Genomic DNA, 23488 nt, shown 5'->3' on the forward strand with positions numbered 1-23488 from the left:
GGAGAAGAGAGGGAGGGGGAGGGGGGGGGGAGGGGAGAAGAGAGGGAGGGGGGGAGGGGAGAAGAGAGGGAGGGGGAGGGGAGAAGAGAGGGAGGGGGGGAGGGGAGAAGGGAGGGGGGGAGGGGAGAAGAGAGGGAGGGGAGGGGAGAAGAGAGGGAGGGGGAGGGGGGGAGGGGAGAAGAGAGGGAGGGGGAGGGGAGAAGAGAGGGAGGGGGGGAGGGGAGAAGAGAGGGAGGGAAGGGGGAGGGAGGGGGGGGGGAGAAGAGAGGGAGGGGGGGAGGGGAGAAGAGAGGGAGGGGGGGAGGGGGGGAGGGGAGAAGAGAGGGAGGGGAGGGGGAGGGAGGGGGGGGGGAGAAGAGAGGGAGGGGGAGGGGGGGAGGGGAGGGGAAAAGGAGGGAGAGAATGGGAGAAGAGAGGGAGGGGGGGAGGGGAGAAGAGAGGGAGGGGGGGAGGGGAGAAGAGAGGGAGGGGGGGAGGGGAGGGGAGAAGGAGGGGAGGGGGAGAAGAGAAGAGAGGGAGGGGAGAAGAGAGGGAGGGGGGGAGGGGAGAAGAGAGGGAGGGGGAAAAGGAGGGGGAGGATGGGAGAAGAGAGGGAGGGGGAGGGGGGGAGGGGAGGGGGGGAGGGGAGAAGGAGGGGGGGGGGAGAAGAGAGGGAGGGGGAGGGGAGGGGAAAAGGAGGGGGAGGATGGGAGAAGAGAGGGAGGGGGAGGGGAGGGGAAAAGGAGGGGGAGGATGGGAGAAGAGAGGGAGGGGGAGGGGAGGGGAGAAGGAGGGGAGGGGGAGAAGGAGGGAGGGGGAGGGGAGAAGAGAGGAAGGGGGAGGGGAGAAGAGGGGGAGGGGGGGAGGGGAGAAGGGAGTTTATATTGAGCATTAAAATCCAGTCTAGCACAATTTAAGGAGGAAAGAAGTCAAAGTTTAAGACATAAAGCAGGGTTATTCCTGCTGGATGGTCAATAAGAATGTAGGCATGAGAGCATGTAGAAAGAGAAGACAATATCTAGATAATATTGAGATAGACTGATAGATAATGGGAGACTGGTAGATAATGGGAGACTGGTAGATAATGGGTATGTGTGTGTGTGTGTGGAGATGAACATGAAATTGCATTGTAAAAAGCTGTGCTACTCTATGATACCATCTTACTGGACTAATAAGATATCTAAACCACTTCCTTATTGACCCCAAGATGGAAGATGATAATCCGATTGTAACCACAACAACACAATCAATATTCACCCAAACAACAACATCCTTGAGCTTAATGCATTTGTCTGAATGTTTGAGTTTTGTTTTCTCCCGATAACACCTTAGCTGAGACATGCTCCAACATGAAAGGTTGTTTGACTCCTGCAGAGTCAGATGAGGATTGATGTGACACACAGAACTACACCCCTGCATCTCTGACTCACAGAAAAACAGTCCTTCCCCGCATGGGGGTACACACTTTATCATTTAAGCTGCAGCAAGATTGGGAGGCACAAACACAACGTACACCTCGGTACAGAACATTTCAGCTTCTCCCTCAGTTATACTGAAGATTGCATTGTTACATTTTGAAAGTAAAAAACATACCTATTTCAGAGGTGCACTGCATTTATCCCTATCAGGGAGATGATAGACACCCTTCGAGTTCTTTTTTTAAAAATTCAACACATATTATCTAAAATTAAATAAAGCAAAATATTTGATTCCTTTATGTGAAAACATCCCTGAGCCTTTTTATTCAAGTGAGTGTTTGGGGCTATACAGCAAGCGTTTAACCAGATAACACAGCTCTGTGTGTGGCTGTGTGTGTGTGGCTGTGTGTGTGCGTGTGGCTGTGTGTGTGTGTGAGTGTGGCTGTGTGTGTGGCTGTGTGTGTGTGTGAGTGTGGCTGTGTGTGTGGCTGTGTGTGTGTGTGTGGCTGTGTTTGCAGCAGCTATCAGCCACAGCAGTCTTGGTGTTAATCTCAGAGAGTGAAAAGGCCTCTGTCTGACAATGACATAGCACATCACTGATCACTGCTACTATGACAAAGCCTTCCTCCCTGTCGCCCCTGACAACACACAGACAGGCACACAAACATACACACAGACAAACTGGGAATACAGCATTTGTAGGGTAATAGTATGACGTCAACCTAAAGACAATCAGAACTGAGTTACATTCAGAAACCAGATTTATAAAATATGAAGGAAAAAAACCCCAGATCAGATCTCTCTCTGCACTGAGTTGGAAAAAACATGGAAACCCCAAATACAATCTCCTTCCTATTGGGTCAAGGCAAAATTAGATTACATCTGGCCTTTCTGGCACTGTTGTGAGGCAGAGGAAACAGGCTGAGGAAAGACTGCCTATCTCTTCCACAGCAGCCAGGTCTCTTACTTGGGGTCTGGTGGTCCATCAGACAGGGGTTTCATGGAGAGCTTGCAGAGGGAGCGGAACACCAGGAAGGCGTCCTTCTGGAGGATGTGGGAGAACTTGGCTCCTGGGGCTGGGCCTGTGTTTGCCCCTGACTCCTGAGGTAAACACACAAGAGATGGATGACTTTCAATAAGACAGGGAATATCAGGTGAATTGGATGTTTTTCTCTCTTGTCTGCGACATTTCACCTTGGCTGTGTGGGATGCAACACTTCCATTTTCCCACCTCCCAGGTTTTAACTCCAAGTTTCAATTCAATTCACTTGATTGAAGTGTGTCAACATAAAGCAATTTAATTAAATTGAAACATCAAGGTTGAACCCGTCTATTCATAGAAGGACTTTGTGCTTCTTATATTATATTACTTTAATACAAGCTGGGTATAGCTCAGTGGTATAGTGAATAACTACAGATCAAGAAGTCAGAGGTCCAAATCCCCTTCGTATATCGCTGGTGATAAAAGCTGCTGCTGAATGTCCCAAAAGGAGAGAAAAGATATTTGAGACAAACATGAGCTTGAACAGAGCTCAGACCTTGCCGGAGATGTATCAGAGTTATTACATAAATGTGTTAATGACTTTGAGCAGACCTAATAGTCACGATGGAAGTCAATACATCGTGACTGACGGAAAACATTGCTTTATTTGTCTCAACAGCCTCAGCAGCATTAATATGCATATAAGGACAGCAAAGCTTCATCTTGGGGGTGAATACGGGTAATTTCTATGGGCCATTTGCTGAAGGATGCTTTATTTACACTTTCAAATTGTAAATTCTACTTCCAAACCATATTTTGCCTCTGGCTGCCGCACAAAAACAGGAAAACAAACGAGAGTGGCACCAATCCATTATGTGGGAAAACGGCACAGACTGTTGCCATGGTGACGGCCAGGTGGGCCCCTCACCTGAGTGTCATTGGAGGAGACCGACAGCCTGTCGTCGGGCAGAGACGGGGGGAAACTGGCTGAAATGGGCGTGCCGGGGATGCCGTTGGCGTGGACGTTCTCGCTGTCGCTGCCCAGGCCGGCCTCGTCCTCCAGGGAGTTTGGCGTGGTCTCTGTGACGACCTCTGCGCCTTCGCCCTCTCCTCGCTCGCCCTCTGCTCGCTCGCCCTCTGCTCGCTCGCCCTCTGCTCGCTCGCCCTCGCCAGCGGGCTCCTTGGCATCGGAACACAGGCTCCCTGGGTCCAGGCAGTTCCCTTTGGGGTAGTTAATCATGTCTGGGTAAAAACATGACTCTTTCACCGAAATGCAGTAGTTAGAAAAATGAATCCAAGGCACTCAAAGGCTTTGGGTCTTTAGGAATATATTTATATTATATATTCTAATATTCATTATATATATAAATGCAATATTGCATTAAACACACCACACAAAAAACAGGCCCCAGAGGGCAAGATGGCCGCCACAGTCCCTGTGTGGGAGATGTGAGGTTGGGCTCACCTCCTACAGTGTGCAGCACCTCGTTGAGGATGCTCTGCACGATCTCCTGGGCCTTCTCCTCGTAGTTTGGTGTCTCCTCCACCTCCTCGCCAGCCTTCGCATGCTGCTGGGTCACGTCTGCGGGCCAAACAGACTTTCCATCAACACAGACCACCGACCAACTTAGTCAATAATGATACAAAAGGCAAACACGACAAGCTTGTGTTTTCAAAAGCAATATAGTCTGCAGACAAAATACTTCACAAAATAATTTGCTCTCTCCTCTACGTGCTCTGCACTTTATATTCATTTCTCTTAGTTTCTTCTTACTTTCTCTCAAGGTTGATGCAATCATTTATATAAGAATTTGTGCACTGCTAGATTTATTGTAAAGAAAGTATAATCATTATGCTGTCCTTAAGACCAAACAAAAACTCAAAATGTCACGGCTGTGTCTTTATTACATTAGACCTTCCTCACAGCTGCAGAGAAACACAGAAATAATCAAAGACCATGTGTCATCAAACACATCCTCAACAGCATGAGCTGGCTGAATGTGTGTGTGAGTGTGTGTGTGTGTGTGTGAGAGTGTGTGTGTGGGAGCGAGGGCACCAGCTGAGGCGTGCTGTAGACTCACTGTGTGCTGCCGCGGTGGCCTGGTCTGCCTCCGTCTCCTCGTCCTCTGCCCTGCAGGGCTCCGAGCCGTTCTCTGGGTCAGGGCTCTCGTAGACGAGGCCCTGCTCCTCCTGGGGCTCCGGGTCCCCCGGGCCAGCGGTTCCTCCCAGTGGAGTCAGGGTGGAAGGGGCAGGGGTGGAGGGTGTGGAGGCGGCAGGGGTGGAGGGGGCAGGGGTGGAGGGTGTGGAGGGGGCAGGTGTGGAGGGTGTGGAAGGAGCAGGTGTGGAGGGTGTGGAGGCGGCAGGGGTGGAGGGTGTGGAAGGAGCAGGTGTGGAGGGTGTGGAGGGGGCCGGGGTGGAGGGGGCAGGGCTGGTGATGGTGGTGGTGGTAGGGGTGGTGGGTCCGTTGGGCTCCCGGGCCAGGCTCTTGGCTGGGGGGTGGATGTGGCCCTGCAGCCCTGGAGAGTCTGGTTCCTGCTGCTGGGTCAGCGGGGAATGCTGTCTGTGTCTGTCCCTCTCCAACTGCTTAGCCTCTTGAAGCTGGTGGGGGGAGGGGAGTTTAAACACAAGGATACAAGCAGACACACACACACACATACGAATAAACACACACGCAAACAGGCAAAAATAAATAAAAACACACACACACACAACAATGTGTTAAAAATGTGCACAAATTCGTTATACCAATTACAAGCTTGGACTAACTCTAACAATCCCCTCCAGAGCGTCAGAGCTGCGTTCTGCTCCAGTGTGCCAGATCAGGAGCAGAAACACTGACTGGACCCACAGTGTTCCAGGGACAGACAGCCCAACACTGGGGTTCCCCTGGGCTCAGGGCTGTGTGTGTGTGTGTGTGTGTTTATGACTGATTGAGGACTCATACTGCAGTATCGGACATGCTTCAGAAACACTGACGAGTCACACTGTGAATCAATGCATGCTTGCTTATGTAAACTGATCTATTTCAGGGCACTGAGGGCTGAAAGAGTATTTTTGGTCTAAACTGTCTCATACCACATGTACTCCTGGGTGATAGTTTAGGCAGAGTTACAACACCACTTGACTATGTAGAACATGAAGAACTGACCTAAAGCGTTCCTCGACTGTAACTCAACAGCCATTTCAAGCAGATGTAATCTTTTGATAGGCTAACCACCATGTTCTTGATGTGATTTAGAATGGTTCGTCTTGCAAAAATTTGGACCATGGTACATGTTGTAGACCAATCAGAGAGAAGATCCATCCATTCCAAGCACTGAAGAGTCAAATGTTTGTGTTGAGCCATGTCAGAACAGCCCGCTGACAGGGTCAGTCCAGGGGCAGGCACATTACAGAAACATGGGGTCAGTCCAGGGGCAGGCACATCACAGAAACATCCACCAAACGAGGGGGAACTTGAAATGATAAAGAGGGGTCCAAATGAGAAGATGGAGTGGAGATGCCACAACTGTCATATTCTTAGAACTGCACACTTCCTTCCACTTCCACTGGACTTTGATCCATTACCCCTAAGCTAACGTATAGAAGCGGGTTTTTATTTCACATTGATTTATTATCATCGTTCAATACAATTGCTCCATGTAATTTAACAAGTAACTACAATCACATTACAATTTAATGCCGGAGGAAAAGTCTAATGGCACAGGTGTCTATTTTAAAGGGTAAATTACACAGACACCATCCAATTATCATGATGGTACCTGCTCTAGACGAATACAGCCTGACCCAGAGACAGGCTGGCCCGCGCATAAAAGCTCTAAGCCCATTATTGAAATGCCAGCTCAGATACAGCTGGGTGTGTTAGCAGACAGAGAGAGAGAGAGAGAGGGAGAGAGAGAGAGAGAGAGAGAGAGAGAGAGAGAGAGAGAGGGAGAGAGAGAGAAAGGGAGAGAGAGAGCGAGAGAGAGAGAGAGAAAGGGAGAGAGAGAGAGAGGGAGGGAGAGAGAGAGCTCTGGAGCACAGATCCACACCACTGCACAACGACTGTTCCCTTAACGACAAGCTAACACCGTGCATCTACACATGCCGTTAGTGAGTAAGATTGTCTATCCTAATCTCTCTCTCTCTCTCTGCTCTCTCTCTCTCTCTCTCTCTCTCTCCTCTCTCTCTCTCTCTCTCTCTCTCTCTCTCTCTGTCTCCCTCCCTCCCTCTCTCTCTCTCTCTCTCTCTCTCTCTCTCTCTCTCTCTCTCTCTCTCTCTCTCTCTCCGTCTCCCTCTCTCTCTCTCTCTCTCTCTCTCTCTCTCCCTCTTTCTCTCTCTCTGTCTCTCTCTCTCTCTCAGTCCCTCCCTCTTCAACACTCTCAGACTTTCCACCAACTACCGAGTGTGTCTGCTCGATGGCAGACAACTCCAATCTGAGGTTGCGTATTCCAAGGATGCAGATACAGACTGGTGAGGGAATGCAAACTAATATGGAAATCTATGCTGGGGAGCAAAACATGACTGGGCAGGCAACTTAAACAGAAGCCACAACAAGCACAGTGTGACCAGCAAGGTGGCGCCCACAAGCTGGAAAAAGGGGAGGAGATTGAGAGAGGTCAAGATAATGAACCGGATGGATGGAGCCAAATGCACACACACAGAGAGAAGAGTTCAGAATGGAGGTCAGGCAAATCAAGGCAGTTCTGTACTCTTTACCTGGCGGTCACGCTTCTCTGGAGGCCAGAGACCAAGACAGCTTGTGATTTGTAAGCTATGTGTCCAAACGGAGGGAGGGAAGGAAGGAGCGAGGCGAGGGAGGGGAAAGAAGTGTCAATCGAAAAGAAAAAGATGATATTAGAGCAAGCTTCTTTTGTTTTTTTTGGGCAACACTCTACTTGGATCTCTGGTACTCTGGTATTACAACATCCATTAACACGATGTAAGATATCTGAACCTGACCCACCATCTTAGCATAGCTTCATGAAGCAAACTGCTCATACATCATAGCTTAACCCTCGATAGTCAACAAATCATGTATGCCAGTTTGAAACATAGTGTCAGAGAATCTTAAATAAAGAGTTGCCTGTTCTTTCCCCTTGAAGTGTCTGTGTGTGTACGTATGTGTGTCTGTGCGTATGTATGTGTGTGTGTATGTGTGTGCGCGTGCGTATGTGTGTGTGTATGTCTGTGTGTGTGTGTGTGTGTGTACGTCTGTGTGCATGTGTAACCTACTGCCTGGTTCTCCATGCGGGCGAATATAACGTTGAGCATCTGTGTTAGTGTAGCCTTGGCTGTGGTCTGGTTGATGAGGTTCCGGCTGGCTAGGTAGATGTTGTAGCAGGTTCTCACGGCCTGGAGAACGGTACCCTCATGGATCTCTATGTGCTGGGAGGTGACCGCTGTCAACAGGGCCTGGTGTGAGGGGGAGGGGGGGGGGGAGAGATAAGAAGAAAAGAGAGAGAGAAAGGGAGACAGAGAGGATGAGAGAGAGCGAGAGGGGATGGGAAGGAAATTGAGCGAGAAAGAGAGAGAGGGAGACAGAGATGGGGCGAGAGGGATAGAGAGAAAGGGAGGGAGAGAAGAAAATGAGGGATCAAACGCATCAGCACTGATTTGTATCAGTTAGCAGAAAGCTCCCAAGAGGGTTTGTGTACTAGATATTTCCTCGTAATCTCAGACAAAGTCTAACCCAGCCTCTCTTCTCTCTGACAGAGATGCAACACACACACACACAAACCAGGCCAATTACCGTGGCGTGTGGCGCTGTTTCCAGAGCCACACGGTGACAATATGGTGATGTGACACTGTTTACATCGCAGTTCAGAGGACAACTTCCTCTCCGGACCAACCACAGCCCAGTACACTTCCCCTCTCTTCTGAACTGTAGCTAGTGCAGGTGAGGATGACCGGAGATGTACCTTGATGATCTGGAGCTGCACTCCCTCGTCTGTCTGGGGACCCTGGAAGCAGCCGCATATGGTCTCGATGATCCTGTCAATCAGCTTCTTACCCGGGGCAGTGCTGTCTGGGGCACTGCCTGTTAGGTGGCCGTACGCAATCAGCTTCTGCTCACACACACACACACACACACACACACACACACACAGACCTCAGATTTCACAGCATGCTAAATTGCTTTTGAAATGCAAACAGCTGAAACTATTTCTCGCTCAAGCGGATTGAGTTACTGTGTTATGGGTGATCTTAAGGGGTATGTCTTATGCATTTGTTCCAGGACATTCTTTCTAACATCGTGTCTGTGGTAAACTCTCATGACACCGGGGTAGCAGGACACTGACCTGTAAGCAGTCTAGCGAGGTGATGACAATACGGGGACATTTGGACTGACATGCCAACTCAAACGGTAGAAAGTACTTGTCAGCTTCGACAAAGCTGGTTTTTGATTTGATAGGTGGTAAAGTGCTGGAACCCGATTTGCTGTCTCCAGGGGGCGGGCTGGTGAGCAAAAACAAAACAAGGAAACGGTCAAAACACGGTCACTGACCTTGTGGTTATATACTGTACACTACTGTAAACCCACAGACATGAACACATAACCACCAAGAAGACAGGCTGCCTGTTGAAGTTCTTAGTCTACGTAACAATGGTTGTTATTCTGTTTTACTGGGGGGGGGGGGGGGGGGGGGGGGGGGGGCATTCTGAGATGCTGGGATTGTGTCCTTGGGGACTGTTGTTATGGAATGCAGCTCAAACCAGAGCTGTATGTGTACAGACTGCCACGAGTGCTGGCCCGATCTGAAGACTGGCCCAGTCAGGACCAGCATCGTGAGGCTGACTGCTTTTAGTGTCTGCCTCTCTAAACCGTCTGAGAAAACACCTGAAGGAGACCCAAAAGACCACGGGACAGTGGTGGTTTGGTCTGTGCCCTGGCAGAGACCAGGACGACCTGGACAACCTCACGGTGTGAAAGCAAGGAAATCAACCAGACAGAGTAGGACACTGCAGCCTGGCCTGGGTTCCTAAGGGCCTGTTCTCAGATGGCTCCAGCTCTCCACCCCATTAGCAACACACGCTTGGCTCCCCTCGTTCACCGCCACCATCCACACACCAAGCAGGTTTTAGACAGGCAATCAGGTTCTACCTCAGGGTCCTCATAAGAGGGTGCAGGAGAAGGGCCTGGGTTTGTACAGCAACTACCTAGGATGACCTTTTGTTTAAAATGCACCGTTATGTTTAAACAACCTATTCTGGGATTTTTAACAATCATGGATACTTAGGTTGGTTGTTGACGCCATGCGGGGACCATGACTCACATAGATGTTGCTATGTGTAATAACTGCAGTGTCAAAGGTAGGGCAGAGCTCTAGAATCTATCACCTATGAGGGTCTCTTTTCAAGGCAGAGAAGCACTGGAGTGGGAGGGGCAACTGAGCCCCCACCACCACCTCCCCCTCTGTCTGCCCAGAGGTGTGTGTGTGTTAGCAGGGTGTCTGTTGCAGTGAGGCTGGATAGTGAGCCGGTGTGATCAAGCCTCCAGTCCCACCCACCACCACCCCTCCCCTAACCCCTGGGGCCTCGTTGGGGCCAGGCCGGCACACAGAACATCCTGAACAGCTCAGAGGGACCGCAGACTCCAAGAGAGAGAGAGGGAGGGAAGGAGAAAGACATGGTGGGAGTGGGAGAGAAAGAAGGAGAAACAAAGGTAGGGAGAGAGCGAGGGGAGAGAGGGAGTGAGTGAGGGAGGGAGGTAAAATAGAGACAGGGACAGCGAGAGAGAGAAGTGGAGAAAGAGAACGAGAGAGGGAGGGAGAGAGAACGAGAAAGAAGAGAGAGGGGGCATTTGTGGGGTACATTTCATACCACAGCCCCAATTACCAGGCAGCAGAGCCACACAAACACAAACATAGCAGACACCAATACGCTTGCCTGCATGCTACCCCCCCCCCCCCCCCCACACACACACTCGCTACCTCCCCAACACACAGAGAGAGGCCATTAATGACAGAAGTGCTATTAGGAGCCAGCCTGCCCCAGATAACTCTGAAGGTGACACACACACACACGGATGCACGCACAGAAAGTCAGAATCCTCAAAACCGAGCGTTGAGAAGGAAAGTGTGTTTTACAGTATGGACAAAAGAAAAAAAGATGGCCAAAAAGATAGTAGATAGTATGGAGAATAACACAGACCTTTAGTTTTGAAAAACAGCAAACAGCTTACCTTAATTTCTGTGACTCTTCCTTTATTTCCTCTGCAAAAAAGGTCAGAGAGAGAGAGATAGACAGAGAGATAGACAGAGAGATAGAGAGATAAACTGTTAAAATACTGAGGTGGTAGTCAAAGTGAAATCTGCAGTGTTTTACTCAGCTAATGACACCACAGGGAATATGTGAAAGCAGCCTGGCTGGCGGGAGAGTATTTCTGAATCCTGTGTTTAGTGGATCTTCTCCTGCCTGTGAAGGCTCCTTGCGAATCATGTCTGAAGCCTTGCTTGTTTATTCTGGATGTTAAGCCAGAGAAGCTCATATCGGAGGAAGTGCTGGAAAGTCTCTTAGGAGAGCACACTGGCATACCTACTGGATGGGAGCAAAGCTATGCACACACACACATGCTACAAACACACACACACACACTGACACATTCCACCTTTGTACACAACGATCCACACACAGTCAGGAGTCAGAGTGCATTTCGATTGGCCTCATTACTGTAGCTGGCAGACTCTGCAAGGAGTGAGGCTGCTCCCACACACACAATCAGGAGACGTTGCGTACAAGGTTGTGTGAACATCTCCAGTCCAGTGGGGCAGCGCTGGATAATCTCCTGTCAAGCCCAGCCCTGAGACCACAGGCTGCAGCCACAGTCTGCCGCCACTCAGTGTGAGCAGAGTGTGTGTGTGTGCAGCAACAACAGCAATGATGATTTCACAGATAAGCAGGCGTACAGCTTCCAGTGCTCTGTGGCAGTGACTCAGGGGTTTGGAGGATAGATGCAGGGGAAACATGGAGCCACAATGTGAGTATGGAGGAAGACAGAGAGGGAACACCGGACTTGTAAATATTAAGAGACGGCTATCATTTGTTCCTGCTACCTGACAACTGCTACATTCAGCCCTTTATGCGTCCTTGACAAGCTTCATTCAGTAGAAATTATAGTAGTTTTATAGCCTGACGTTGTCATACTCATAATTCTAGTCAGAATATGAGTCTGAAACCGCTCCGTTGGGCTGTGAGTATGGGGCGTGTTTCAACCGAACCCGGAAAAAAATGCCTCTTCGCTCAATTGGATAGACCTACAACCAATCAGAGCAACGTAATATGTTGTTTGTTGAAAACGAATTCAACCCAAGCGCTTTTTGGTGACGTGGTTGATTATGTTACTGTTGATCATCTGTCCATCATCGTATAAAGCCTGCCCTCACAATTTGATTGGTCCAAACAGCTCCTGTTCGGACATACTTTTTCTCAAAACTAGCGATCCCAGACCCAACTTCCTGACCAAATTTTTTTGTGGGCAGGGTTAAGTTGGGCTGGCAGCCAGGCTAGTAGTTTTATGGAACTGAATGTGAAATGGTCTTTGTGTTTTTCTCGTTTTAAAAAAGTGGTCTCAACAGTCATGAAAATACATAAAAAAAGTTATTGGGTGTGGCTGCCGAATATAAGTTGGCAAGGCGCAACTTATATTCTCATAAAAGTGGACCAAGGGAAGCCTACAGACACTTTGACAGTCACTTGGGCCTGACCACTGTCTGCACAAGTTCGCTAATTCTCAAAGCTAACACCTAAGCTAACAGGCCCTGTTCAAACACACATCCCTCACTTTTCACCTGCAGTAGAGGCCCTCAGATGTTCCTGAGCCAAGGCTGGCCTCCCGGGCTACAGGGCAGGCTAGGTCTCACCCCAGCAGCAGCCAGACAACAGTAGCCTGTTGCTGTGCCGCTGGGCTGGACATGAAAGATTGGTTTTGTGCTGCTGGTGACTTCATGAGCAGCCATCTTTAATTCAGAATAGGCAGGCTCTTCACACAAAATGTCCACTGATTTTCTTTCTATTTCAGTGAAAAAAGCCATGGGTTTGCCCAGGTAATTTTTGTTCTGGAAAGACAAGAATATATTTTCCATATTTAATGAGTGTATCCATTAATCCCGAAGAGGCCAATCTCTTGGGCACGTAGTCTTCAAAACTTGATGTAACACACACACACATGCAGCACTGTTTGATGGTGGTGGTGGTGGGGGTGTCATGGTGACTGTGTGCTGAGAGTAGTAATTAGTAGAGTGATGAAGACCTGTCACCTCTGGAACTGCAGCACGCATCCATGGCAACGGTTATGGGAGTTGACTCAGGCTCTCAGAGCTGGTCTTAACGCAGGATACCCCTGAGGGGGGAAACACCCGGGGCGCCAGCGGCCACACACACACACCTCACACACACCTCACACACACCTCACACACACCTCACACACACCTCACACACACCTCACAAACAACACAGGAGGGATTCAGCAGCATTTAACCTCTTGCTGTAAACAGGATGTATTGGAGTTAAAGGAGATATTGGAGATAAAGGAGATAAAGGAGATAGTGGAGATATTGGAGATAAAGGAGATATTGGAGATAAAGGAGATAAAGGAGATAGTGGAGATATTGGAGATAAAGGAGATATTGGAGATAAAGGACATATTGGAGATAAAGGAGATATTGGAGATGAAGGAGATATTGAATCAGACTCATTTTATAGTTGTTGTTCACCCACACAAGATGACAAGAACGCAGTAAACGGATGTCTGTTAGCTACCTCACACTCTTTCCTAGAGGCTTCTCCGGCCCCTAGCTGGCGCTGTTGCCTTTGAAGGTCCCTCGATCTTCTCAAGCTCAGTCCAATCAGGAGAGCAACAACAGCAAGGAGGCGGCGGTCCCCAGCACTAATCACACAGGTCAGCGGCCAGGCCTCATCTGACCGAGTAAGCCACCCTGCTCAAGAACCCTGACTGAGTCCGCTTCCATGAACAGGGGAGTACTCATTCTGAGCTGAATGTGTGGAGGTGTGAACCCGTACAGCACACAGAGCCACACGGCCAGTAGAGAGCTGGAAGTTCAGTGCACAAACATCTAGGGGTGTAACGATACACTCAGCTCACGCTTCCATACGTATTACGATACTGGGGTGTACGATACAATCACAATATTTTGAACACCATTTTTTATGAAACAAATTCAATAGACAGATTTATTTCCAAAACATTAAACATTTTCCACAATTTTCTTTGTTGTACATACAATTTAGTTAAGTCAGTTCAAGCTATTTCTGTGAATGCAATGAATGCATTGCATGACGCAGGTGCAAAGTAGGTCGCGTGCTGGTAGCTAAACCAATAGCATCAAACGGCCTTCACATTATGTATATTGACATAACTCTAAGATACATATTGTACAATTTTTGTATTGCGATATATTGTTCGACGATATATTGTTACACCCTTACAAACACCACAATCTATATCCCAGTAGCTGGGTAACCGATGTCGGCTAAGGCTAAAGTTAGCAGGCTGTAGGCTGTGGTGAGTAGAAAGCATGAGTGCAAGAATCACGTCCCTCAGGAAATCTCATATTGACTGGATACATTAGGGTTTTTTGAACCATTACTCTCGAGGGCTATTGCCCAGTCTTAGAGACAAACCCTGTCTTTACGGCTACAGCCAATTCAGAACCTTATAGAGAATGCCCTGTGTTGGTAGCCCCACAAGAAACCTTAACCAGTAACAACACTCTCACACGCCTCAGGCACAAGGCTAACCCAAGCCCTGGCCCCCAGCCTGAAACTGGCTGTTTATCAACAGTACAAGTCAATATCCACCATATTAGATCTTCTCTCATCCAAACTTTCAGCCACACACCATTGCCTATGCCCGGAACTGCTTCCTGTCTGGTGGATGAGCAAGCCTACCACTGTAATACTAGTGCAGTACAGCTTAGAAGTAGAGTTTTAGCCCGGTGGGGGGGAGGGGGGGGGGGGGAGTTGAAAAGCCAGCACACCCCTGCGGTCCTCTCTGTTCTCAGCCCAGATATCTAAGAGTAAGATGTGGATGGTTCGTCCCTCACTATCAGACTGTCATTTCTGACTCTAATGCACTAGGCTCCTTCCTGCATTTGAAGTCAGCCTTTTTCATGCTCAGTTACACTACAGGTTCACTGCTGAGCTTTAGAATGAGGAGACAGGGAGAGAGGGGGAAGGGGGAGAGCACACTACAGCGTGCACACGCTACACGCACACAAACACAGAGCCACGTACTTCCCCTATGATATCTAATCATGGCCAATCCCATGGTCTTTGTCCTCTGCTAGCCCAATAGAGAAACAGAGCACTTCCTTCATTATACATAAGAGCTGTTGAAAAATTATACAGATGAAACTGCACCCCCCCCTTCTTCCCCCATGTACTGTCAAAGATCACAAGAAATACGCATCATCTGACTCAGATGATTCAAAAGGAAAACATGAGGGGAAAAAGTTAGCATGTAACCTATCCTACTAATTGAGTTAGCATCCAGTAGGTAGTGGGTTCAACAACGCAAGCCACACTGGCTATGTGACACCACAACACTCAAGCCTCATATGAAAAATAAATGAGATGGGGGACAGTGAGACGGGCAATGACATCACCGCACACCCCTCTTATACGCCAGCAATAAGGTTCTTCTTCAGAGAAAAAACAATATCAAGGTGGGGAAGAAGAAAAAAATGACACAGCTGAGTAAACAGATTACAAATAGAAAAAATCAAATACAAATAACCTGAGATAAACACGACTGTGTGTGTGTGTGTGTGTGTGTGTGTGCGTCTGCTGCAGACATCTCTTGGGAGAAAGCTGTTTTCCAAGGACAGAGAGAAGCACAACAAGGCGAGTGTCAGGTGACAGACGCTGTGATAAACACACAGGCAGCTTCTGTCAGGACAAGGCCTGGGCACAGCCTTCCACAGCAGCACCGCTCCTTCAACTAGTACAATACCTCCTACAAACCCCCTCAGCTGGGCCTGGAACAGAGAAGGCTGTGCGACAGCCATGCAGTCTAAAAGTTCAACTTGCTGAAGAACTTCTTCCACATTAACGTCACCTCAGGCTGGTTAACACCAACTGACTGCTCTGCTGATGCGATAGAAAGCTTAAGTCTTGTTATTGAACTGGATCCCACTTTCTTGACAACTTTCCTCTAAAAGTCTCTTTAGCCCACAGCCCCTAAAAGGCCTTTGTGAGCAGGTGAGTGGTGCAGTCTGTTGATGCGTGCAGGCAGACCCAGAGCTATGGCAGAGAAGGAATGCTGTTTTTTACCTGGACAAACATTCCTGCTGACTAAAGCTGTTTGACCAGCACTATTAATTCAATAGGCAGACGCTTTGGCAGCGAGATACTTTCTCGCACCCCCCCCCCCCTCCCATCTCCCTCCCTCTCCTTTCCTCCACATCCCTTTGCCTCTCCCTCTCTTTTCTCCTCTTTCTCCCTCTGACACTCTGAGATTATCAAAAGGGTTACACATCAATTAAGGTTGCAAGCTGTTGCCATCTGAACTGCCTGACTGCCTATCAGGCATTAAAACACCCTCCTCCTCCACCCTCCTTCTCCACCCTCCTCCTTCCCCCTCCTCCTCCACCCTCCTCCTTCATCCTCCTCCTTCCCTCGTAGCTGTCTCTCATTCTGCAGACGGGATAAACAGAGAATGAAAATATGAGAAGGAGACAGATAGAAAAAGAGAGCGGGAAAGAAAGAGAGAGAGACATAGAGAGAGAGAGAGACAGAGAGCGTGTGAACGATTCATTCGCCTGCAGCCAGCTCCCGAAACTAATCCCCTCCTAACCATCCCCCGCTCCCTGTGGTGTGTGTGCATGATAGGACGGCACCTGGGGAGCAAGGGATGCTGAGGGCCACTTTATACTGGGACACTTTGGAAAGGGGTTTTTCTCCTCCTGTGGAAAGATTCTCTGCAGTAAGGCCCTGCGTCAGTACTTTACTAAAGACTACACACACATGTATACACACACATACACACAAACACACACACACGGCTGGGGTCAGGGGTCAGCCCCATTCTCAGACTCCATCACCCCAGCAGCTTCCTAGGTTCCTAACTAAGGAACCTAGGAACCAGCAGAGGCATTTCCATTTCAAAAGCATTCCACCTCACTTGAGCCTGGCTCCATTCCAATCGCAACTCTCCCCTCCTCAGCCTGGCGTTCACCGCCACAGCAACCAGGCCCCAGCGGCCCAGCCCTCGCCTCCCTAACCCACCGACTCCTCTCCTCCCCCCCGGCTTCACACTGCCTACCCTGGCCCTGATCGATACAGGCTCCTGGCTGGGGGCACAGAGGAGTCTGTAATGTAGTGTGTAGGTGCTGGGATCAGGATGGAACAGGCATGGGGTCGAACTCAAATAGAACCATGAACACGATTCACTGATTTATTTAAGAGTGTGTATGTGTGTGTGTGTGTGTGGGGGGGGGGTTAGGGTTAGGGACCTTATGATTTATATGAAGAATTGTTGTAATATTAGTCAACTTGCTATTCATGAGCATGAACAGGCACATCATGTTGGGTGCAGCACCTCAGAATGCCTTCTTAGGCTTTAGGGTTAGGACACCACTTTATGCTACCCAGCTAGTGTAGTGTACACACACACAGGCACACACACACACAGGCACACACACAGACACACACACACAGGCACACACACACAGACACACAAACAACAGCGGTGTTTCACCGCCTATAACCGTGGCCTGACCTAGGAAGCCATGCATTACTTAACCCCTTCTCCCGGGTCAGTTCTCCTTCCAGCACCCTGATGATTAAGACTCTGACAGCGCTTGACTAATCTGACCCAGGATCTGTGTCGGAGGCCGTCTCTTCCCTCCCTGCCCCTGGTGGCTGTGTGTGGACGAGCGAGGGCCAGCCTCCGCAGTCATCCATGGCCAGCCTAAGAAACAGCAGACCCCATGGCATTTCCATTGTGCTGGGTGAAAGGAAAGGTTGCACAGCAGTAATTACATTTGGAGGAGAGGCAGGAAATACAACCAGGGGTTGTCTGGACAACCTAATGTGTGTGTGTGTGTGTATCTGGCCTACTGACTCACCCAGACTCATCTAAGCTCCTCCCTAAGCAGTATACTAACTGCCATAGACCAGACACACTATTTTCTGCTCCAACAGTCACCAAATACACACAGCTCACTCGTCCTTGATTACTGTGCAAGCGGGGCTTTGTCTGTGAAAAACCATTAGTAAAAGCTCTGCTGAGTAAACAGACTTCAAGGACTCTGTATAATTTCCCCCCGTCTCTCCTTCCGCTGTTTGGAAGTACAGTTAGGGGATGGTAGAGAGTGTGGTGGTGAAACGCTGCCTGATGGAGGGGCACTACAGGAACACTGTTGAGAGCACAGAATCCCCCTAAACTCATTCTGCCTAAGAGTGTGTGCTCTTTTTAAACCTGTGCAGCCTTAAGTCTGAGCACTCTCGATACGAGGCCAAGGCTGCTCGCTCGCTCACGCTCTCCCTCTCTCTCCTTCTCTCTCTCCTCTCTTCTCAGTAGCCCTCTCTCTCTCTCTTTCTCTCTCTCTCTCTCTCTCTCTCTCTCTCTCTCTCTCTCTCTCTCTCTCTCTCCCCCTCTCTCTCCTCTCTTCTCAGTATCCCTCTCTCTCTCTCTCCCTCTCTCTCTCTCTCTCTCTCTCTCTCTCTTCATTGTTGCCTATTGTTCATTAGCCTCCATCACATTCTCCCGTCTGCAACCCTCCTTTGATGGTGAAGCATTGTTAGCAGCATACAGGCTTGTCTCCATATTCACAGATGGTGGAATCTGCTAAACACGGGCACCACAACTTGTCCTACAACAAACGAGGAGAGGGAGGGATCTCCGTTTCCCTCTCTTTTCTCTCTCTCTCTCTCTCTCTCTTTATCTCTCTCTCTCTTTATCTCTCTCTCTCTTTATCTCTCTCTCTCTTTATCTCTCTCTCATCTGTTTGTGGTTAAAAGCTAATGAATTCATCACCTGTCCTCAGACTGAATGAGGCACTGGGGCAGAACAGTCATGTTTTATGCATGCAGTAGGTATCACTGTAACCAAATATCTCAAGTAGAAAAGGCCTAGACTGACGGGTGAAACGGTATTAGCCTATTCTCCTCCAAACTCCCTCCTCCAGATGAAAGAGATGGTTTCAGCCTCAGATCTGGTTTCAGCTTGGAGAAGCTGACTCCTCCACAGCTCATTATGTGGATGGTGGTGAAGCGGCGGGCTGCTGAAGCGGCGGGCTGCTGCACGGCTAAGCTGTCTGCTCCGCGTCTGGGAGAGGGAAGACAGGAGCACGGCATGGGGGCTGAACTCACTCGACTTTCTTCTCCTACCGCTTTCTCTTCCCAACTCGTGCATCTCCCTACCTCTACTCTCTACCTTCCTCCCCTCCCCTCCCCTCCCCTCCCCTCCCCTCCCCTCCCCTCCCCTCCCCACTTTCGAGCAGTAGTGTTTTCAGCCTCCTTGCTGATGCAGTCTGTAAACCAAATGATCACATTATCTAACCACAATCACACTAAACAACAGTATGCCGCTGATTCTGGGCTTGACATCAACCTAGATCTAGGCCATGTTTTCTATGTTTTGGGAAGTATGATAAACAAACCAAATTCACGCACAGTCCTATGTGCACACACATATCTGTCTCCATAAACAGAAGGAATTGCCCAACACCCTAGGGAGATGCAAATCTCTCGCCACAAAAAAACCCCATTCTGGAACAGACAATAAAGGGAACATAAAACATGGCTGACAGCAGCTGCTGCTTCCTTCTCCCCCCTCACTCCACTTCCTGGTCCTCTGTTAGCCAATCCCCTGGTGGGTTGTAGCTTCCAACAGCAGTCAGAGTCAAAATACAGTACGCCTTTTTTAACCACTGGGTTGTAAACTTTCCTCACTTACGAACAGAATATCAGGGGCATTTGTAAGCTTTTAGAAGTTAGTGACAGGACCATGCAGTACGACTGGATAAAAGGAATGAGAGGTTTGAGAGTTGGGGGTTGTGATGCAAACCTTAATCAACCACTTGGAGCTATTATGGGGCTTATCATAGGGGACCATGTGTTGTCAGTCACTAATGACCAGAAGTGCCCTGGTCGCATCCTGGGAGATACAGGACAGCCATGACTACAGCACCACTGACTAGATGATGGTCACTCAAGTATACTCTTTGATTCATGCAGACTGTTTGTGTATGTGTGAGTGAGTAAATGTCTTCACTTGAATCTTTCAAGTAGGCCAGATAAGTCACACTGGGTGGATGTTTTTGCACTGTATGTTTTCATCTACCAGTCCTCATCCAAGGCCTGTATAACCTTGGTAAAGCTGTCTTCTGTAACAAGACAGTATTTCATCCCGACATAGATGCAAAAAACATCGTTTGTCTTTGGTCTTATTTCCATCTTACAGCATGGCAAAACCTTCCTGCTTTATCACGAGCCGGCAGATACCTTACCTTGCATGGCGATGCTAAAACCTCACTCGGTTCTGAAAGCCTGCTTTCCCGCATTCGATACACACTAAGACCTGTGTTGCAGCACATCACATGAATAATATATCTTTAAATATCCAACAAATTGTTCAGAACACTCCTTCGACTTGAAGCAATTTAACTTACTGCTACTTTGTTGTCTCAGAAAAAAAGCCGTCTATTTGATGTGATTTTAACCTGCTAAATGAGACGATTGAAATATGTCTTGAGACGACAAGCAGACACCAAAATGCAGAAACGAATTGCGTGTCCTCACTGTCAGGAACAAGAAGCGAATAAAATGAAAATCTTTAAAGAGCCACCCAGGATTAAGATGTTGTCCGTGAAATTAGTTTGACAGCACAGAGACCGTCTACCCAATATTACCGGGTTGGTGAGCTGGCTCACCAAGACATTCACTCAGATAATTGCTAGTAGGATTACATTTGGTGAGTCCAGGATAGCTATCAGTCCACACATACTTCCTGATAGTACAATTCTGGCAATACTTGTCTGACATCGAAATGAAAGATGAACACCAAAGAACGTCGAGTACAAATGTGACTGGAGGATTAGATAGTTCATTTCAGTTCCAGCTGTTTATTTGTCATATTCTATAATCGGTCCTGTGTAGAAACACGTACAGATTACGGTCGACTGTCAAGACAAAACTTACAACAGAAAACGTGTCACCGGTATAATGTTTATAGAATGAGACAATATTTCTGTGATGTGTGTACTGGACTCACAGAGGGTACAGTCAGGGTAAAACAACAATTGCCTCTCTGTCTCAAGAAGCATACATCACACTGACTCTAGAAGGTCACACATCATTACAGAACATACAGAACTCTGCCCTGACCTGAAGCAACTACTGGAAAACAAAATGTAAAACCCAACAAAAATCAAGTGCAGAAAAATATACCTACAAATATTGACCGCTCCAAAAGTTTGTGAGCCAGTGGCTAACTCCAAGTAGAATGCAGTATGGCCGACGGGACTGAATGTGGGCTGAATGTATTCACAGGCAGATGTGAGAGGACTGAGAGATGCTAGCTGTGTCCAGGGGGGGGGGGTTCCTGATGCTGTGTGACCCCTGACCTCCAGTCAGGCTGGGAGTTGAGCATCCTTCTCCTAACTGCCTGGACTGATAAACGCCATCAACTCCAATCTCCAAACACTCATTTATCGTCCGATATCTAGTTTTCTCTCCAGATCTGCAGACGGCTAATACTTATTAAATCCAGAAGTGAACTGAACTGAAGTCACTCCATTATTGAAGAGATGGACTAAACACTTTCTTTGTCACTAGATTCAGCTCCGTCAGTCCAACATCTTAGACTGAGGATGATAACATCTAAATATACAGTCACTACGAAGCATTACCATGTAGTGCACATTTATTACATGACAGGCCTACCAGACGTGTCAGAATGACAACCATCCCTTTTCAAGCGCCGACTTCTAATTCAATGTCCGGTAATAGCAAGCTGTTATTTGGTTCTAAATGAGATGTGAAGTCTTCTTAGCGTGTGTTTGGTGGAGGAAGTGGCCAGCTCCGGTCTGCAGCTCGACAAGCCTTTGATGTCTGCAGGGATTCATTCTCTCACACTCCCGTCTCTTCTGCTCCTCTGTCTGTTCCTTTCATCGGAAGGAAAAATGCCCACCGTGTGATCCGCAGATAAAGCTCCTGCCTCCATGGGCCCTCCTGAGGTCTGTGAGCATGTGAGAGAGGGATCCTATACAGGGTGCTATGTAAGCTGCCCTATGGTATTTCCAAGCTCCAGTGAAAAGGTCAGGTTCTGTGGGAAAGAGGAGTCTGAGTATTGGACTGAAGACGATCAGTCGTTTGTTGACAGCCTACACTACAGTATATGGGCAGTATATCGCCTCGTCCCAATGTGGGTCAAATACAAACAAATGTGACATTTCAAAAGCCCAGAACTACTTTTGGGTGTAAGATCGATTCTCGAGTTTGTAAGAATGTTTTCCTTACTTGAAATACAGTGTATGTGTATACAGTATATATACAAAATGTAAAATGTATTCATAAAAATATTTGGATATGGTTCCAGACATTTGGTCACACTATGACCCTTCTCTGGATTGCCAGACAATAATAAAACAACTAACTAATGTCCCATGAAAAACACTGAATTGAAACAAGAGCAACAGCGTTATAGTGTCCACAACCTGGGCAGTGGCTGACACAAAATTCCCATCAAATCAATAATAATAATAAACCTGACAAGATCCTCAAGATGTCCACAGTTAACCTCAGACAGCACAAGGATCCAATACTTGGCAGGTTTGTAGTGTGACTATGGACCAGTGTGGCTTTACCTGTGGGGACTGACAGTGGAAGGGCAGCAGACTGGAAGAAGTGGCTTTCTCTCAGAGATGTCTCGCAGCCGCAAGGCATAAAGGGGATTATGTAAGTCAGTGAGCACACTAGGCCACCCAGTTGTTTTGATATGAGGTTACCTCACTCTGCTGTTTCTGAGCTCCAACAAATCAGCTTGTTGATGAAATAAGGAACACCACACAGTGTTATAATCAGGCATGGCAATTATTTGCTTACTTAAAGTGACCTTGCTTTATCATAGGCAGCACGTACGAGGAAGTACTTATGCTTCTGTAACACCCACACAGTAAGGTTCTGCTATTGCATCTCTGACATCTTACAGATTTCTATAGCCTAACGTGTTTTTGAACTAACAAGCTAACAAGCTTTCTGCACAGCTATCACAGGCTGTAAAAGATTCGAGAATGAAGAGTTGCACATGAAGGTTTTCATAACCATTGAAAGCTTGCTTCAGGGCCTCTGGGAATTATAAAGTCTACCAGCAAACAATTATGATGTAGGCCTGACTTTATGTTGTGTTTCTGTTTTGCAATATCGTCTACACCTGAAAGGGGAAGGTATGGAAGGAACCGTGGCTGTCGGCTCAACAATGGTGGTCTCATTGTTTGGTCCTAAGTGTCAGATTACCCAGGTAGCGGAACAGAATCTAAGTTGTTCCTAGCTAAATGCCAATAACGCCTACTAGCGCACACACCCAGTTGTGTTGAAATATGGACTACTGCTTATATGGGCAAAACAAGGCGCAAAACAGAATCTTTTGACCTTTTAAAACACCAACCACCTTTCTGTGTTCAGCTAACACCGTTTAAAACACAACCAACGGGGATGGATTTTCCGCAATGTGCACCTGCTACAAATGACGGGTCACTTATTGCCCATGGATGTTTTGTATTACCACTTTAGGGTCGGTGAGTAGACGTAACTGACGTCTCGACAATACCTAAAGCTCGTTTTAATTCACCACCACTCCCTCCCGCACTTCGGACAGCTAAGACCGATTATGGCAGCCCAACACCGAATAGACGGACACATTCTTACAGTAGGTATCATGTCCTCGGGTGACAGCGACCCAGATAGGATACATTGATTAAAACTCATGCAAAGAAAATGTCGACCGAATAAATACAAGTAACACGTATAGCCTATTCAGATTGATACATGAACTTAGTCGGACTACTTCATCCAACGCGGCGAGCGATCCGTATTCACTTGCTGCCTGGCTACTGTAGGCTACGCAAGTCATCCAGCCCTTAGTTGCACCATTTCCGTATTTCAC

General features: G+C 48.1%; 1 protein-coding gene across 1 annotated transcript in view; it reads right to left on the reverse strand.

Moving 5' to 3' along the window:
- LOC124469991 (brefeldin A-inhibited guanine nucleotide-exchange protein 1-like) overlaps positions 1-23488 on the reverse strand; it is a 46238-nt gene that overhangs the window by 22163 nt on the left and 587 nt on the right. The window contains 11 exon segments of the mRNA XM_047023606.1: positions 2365-2498; positions 3308-3600; positions 3845-3961; positions 4461-4606; positions 4736-4977; positions 7078-7092; positions 7094-7132; positions 7594-7773; positions 8280-8426; positions 8661-8817; positions 10544-10574. Of these exon segments, the coding sequence (XP_046879562.1) occupies positions 2365-2498; positions 3308-3600; positions 3845-3961; positions 4461-4606; positions 4736-4977; positions 7078-7092; positions 7094-7132; positions 7594-7773; positions 8280-8426; positions 8661-8817; positions 10544-10574 (1501 nt within the window).

This window comes from Hypomesus transpacificus, chromosome 8 (assembly GCF_021917145.1).
Source record: "Hypomesus transpacificus isolate Combined female chromosome 8, fHypTra1, whole genome shotgun sequence".
NCBI lineage: Eukaryota > Metazoa > Chordata > Actinopteri > Osmeriformes > Osmeridae > Hypomesus > Hypomesus transpacificus.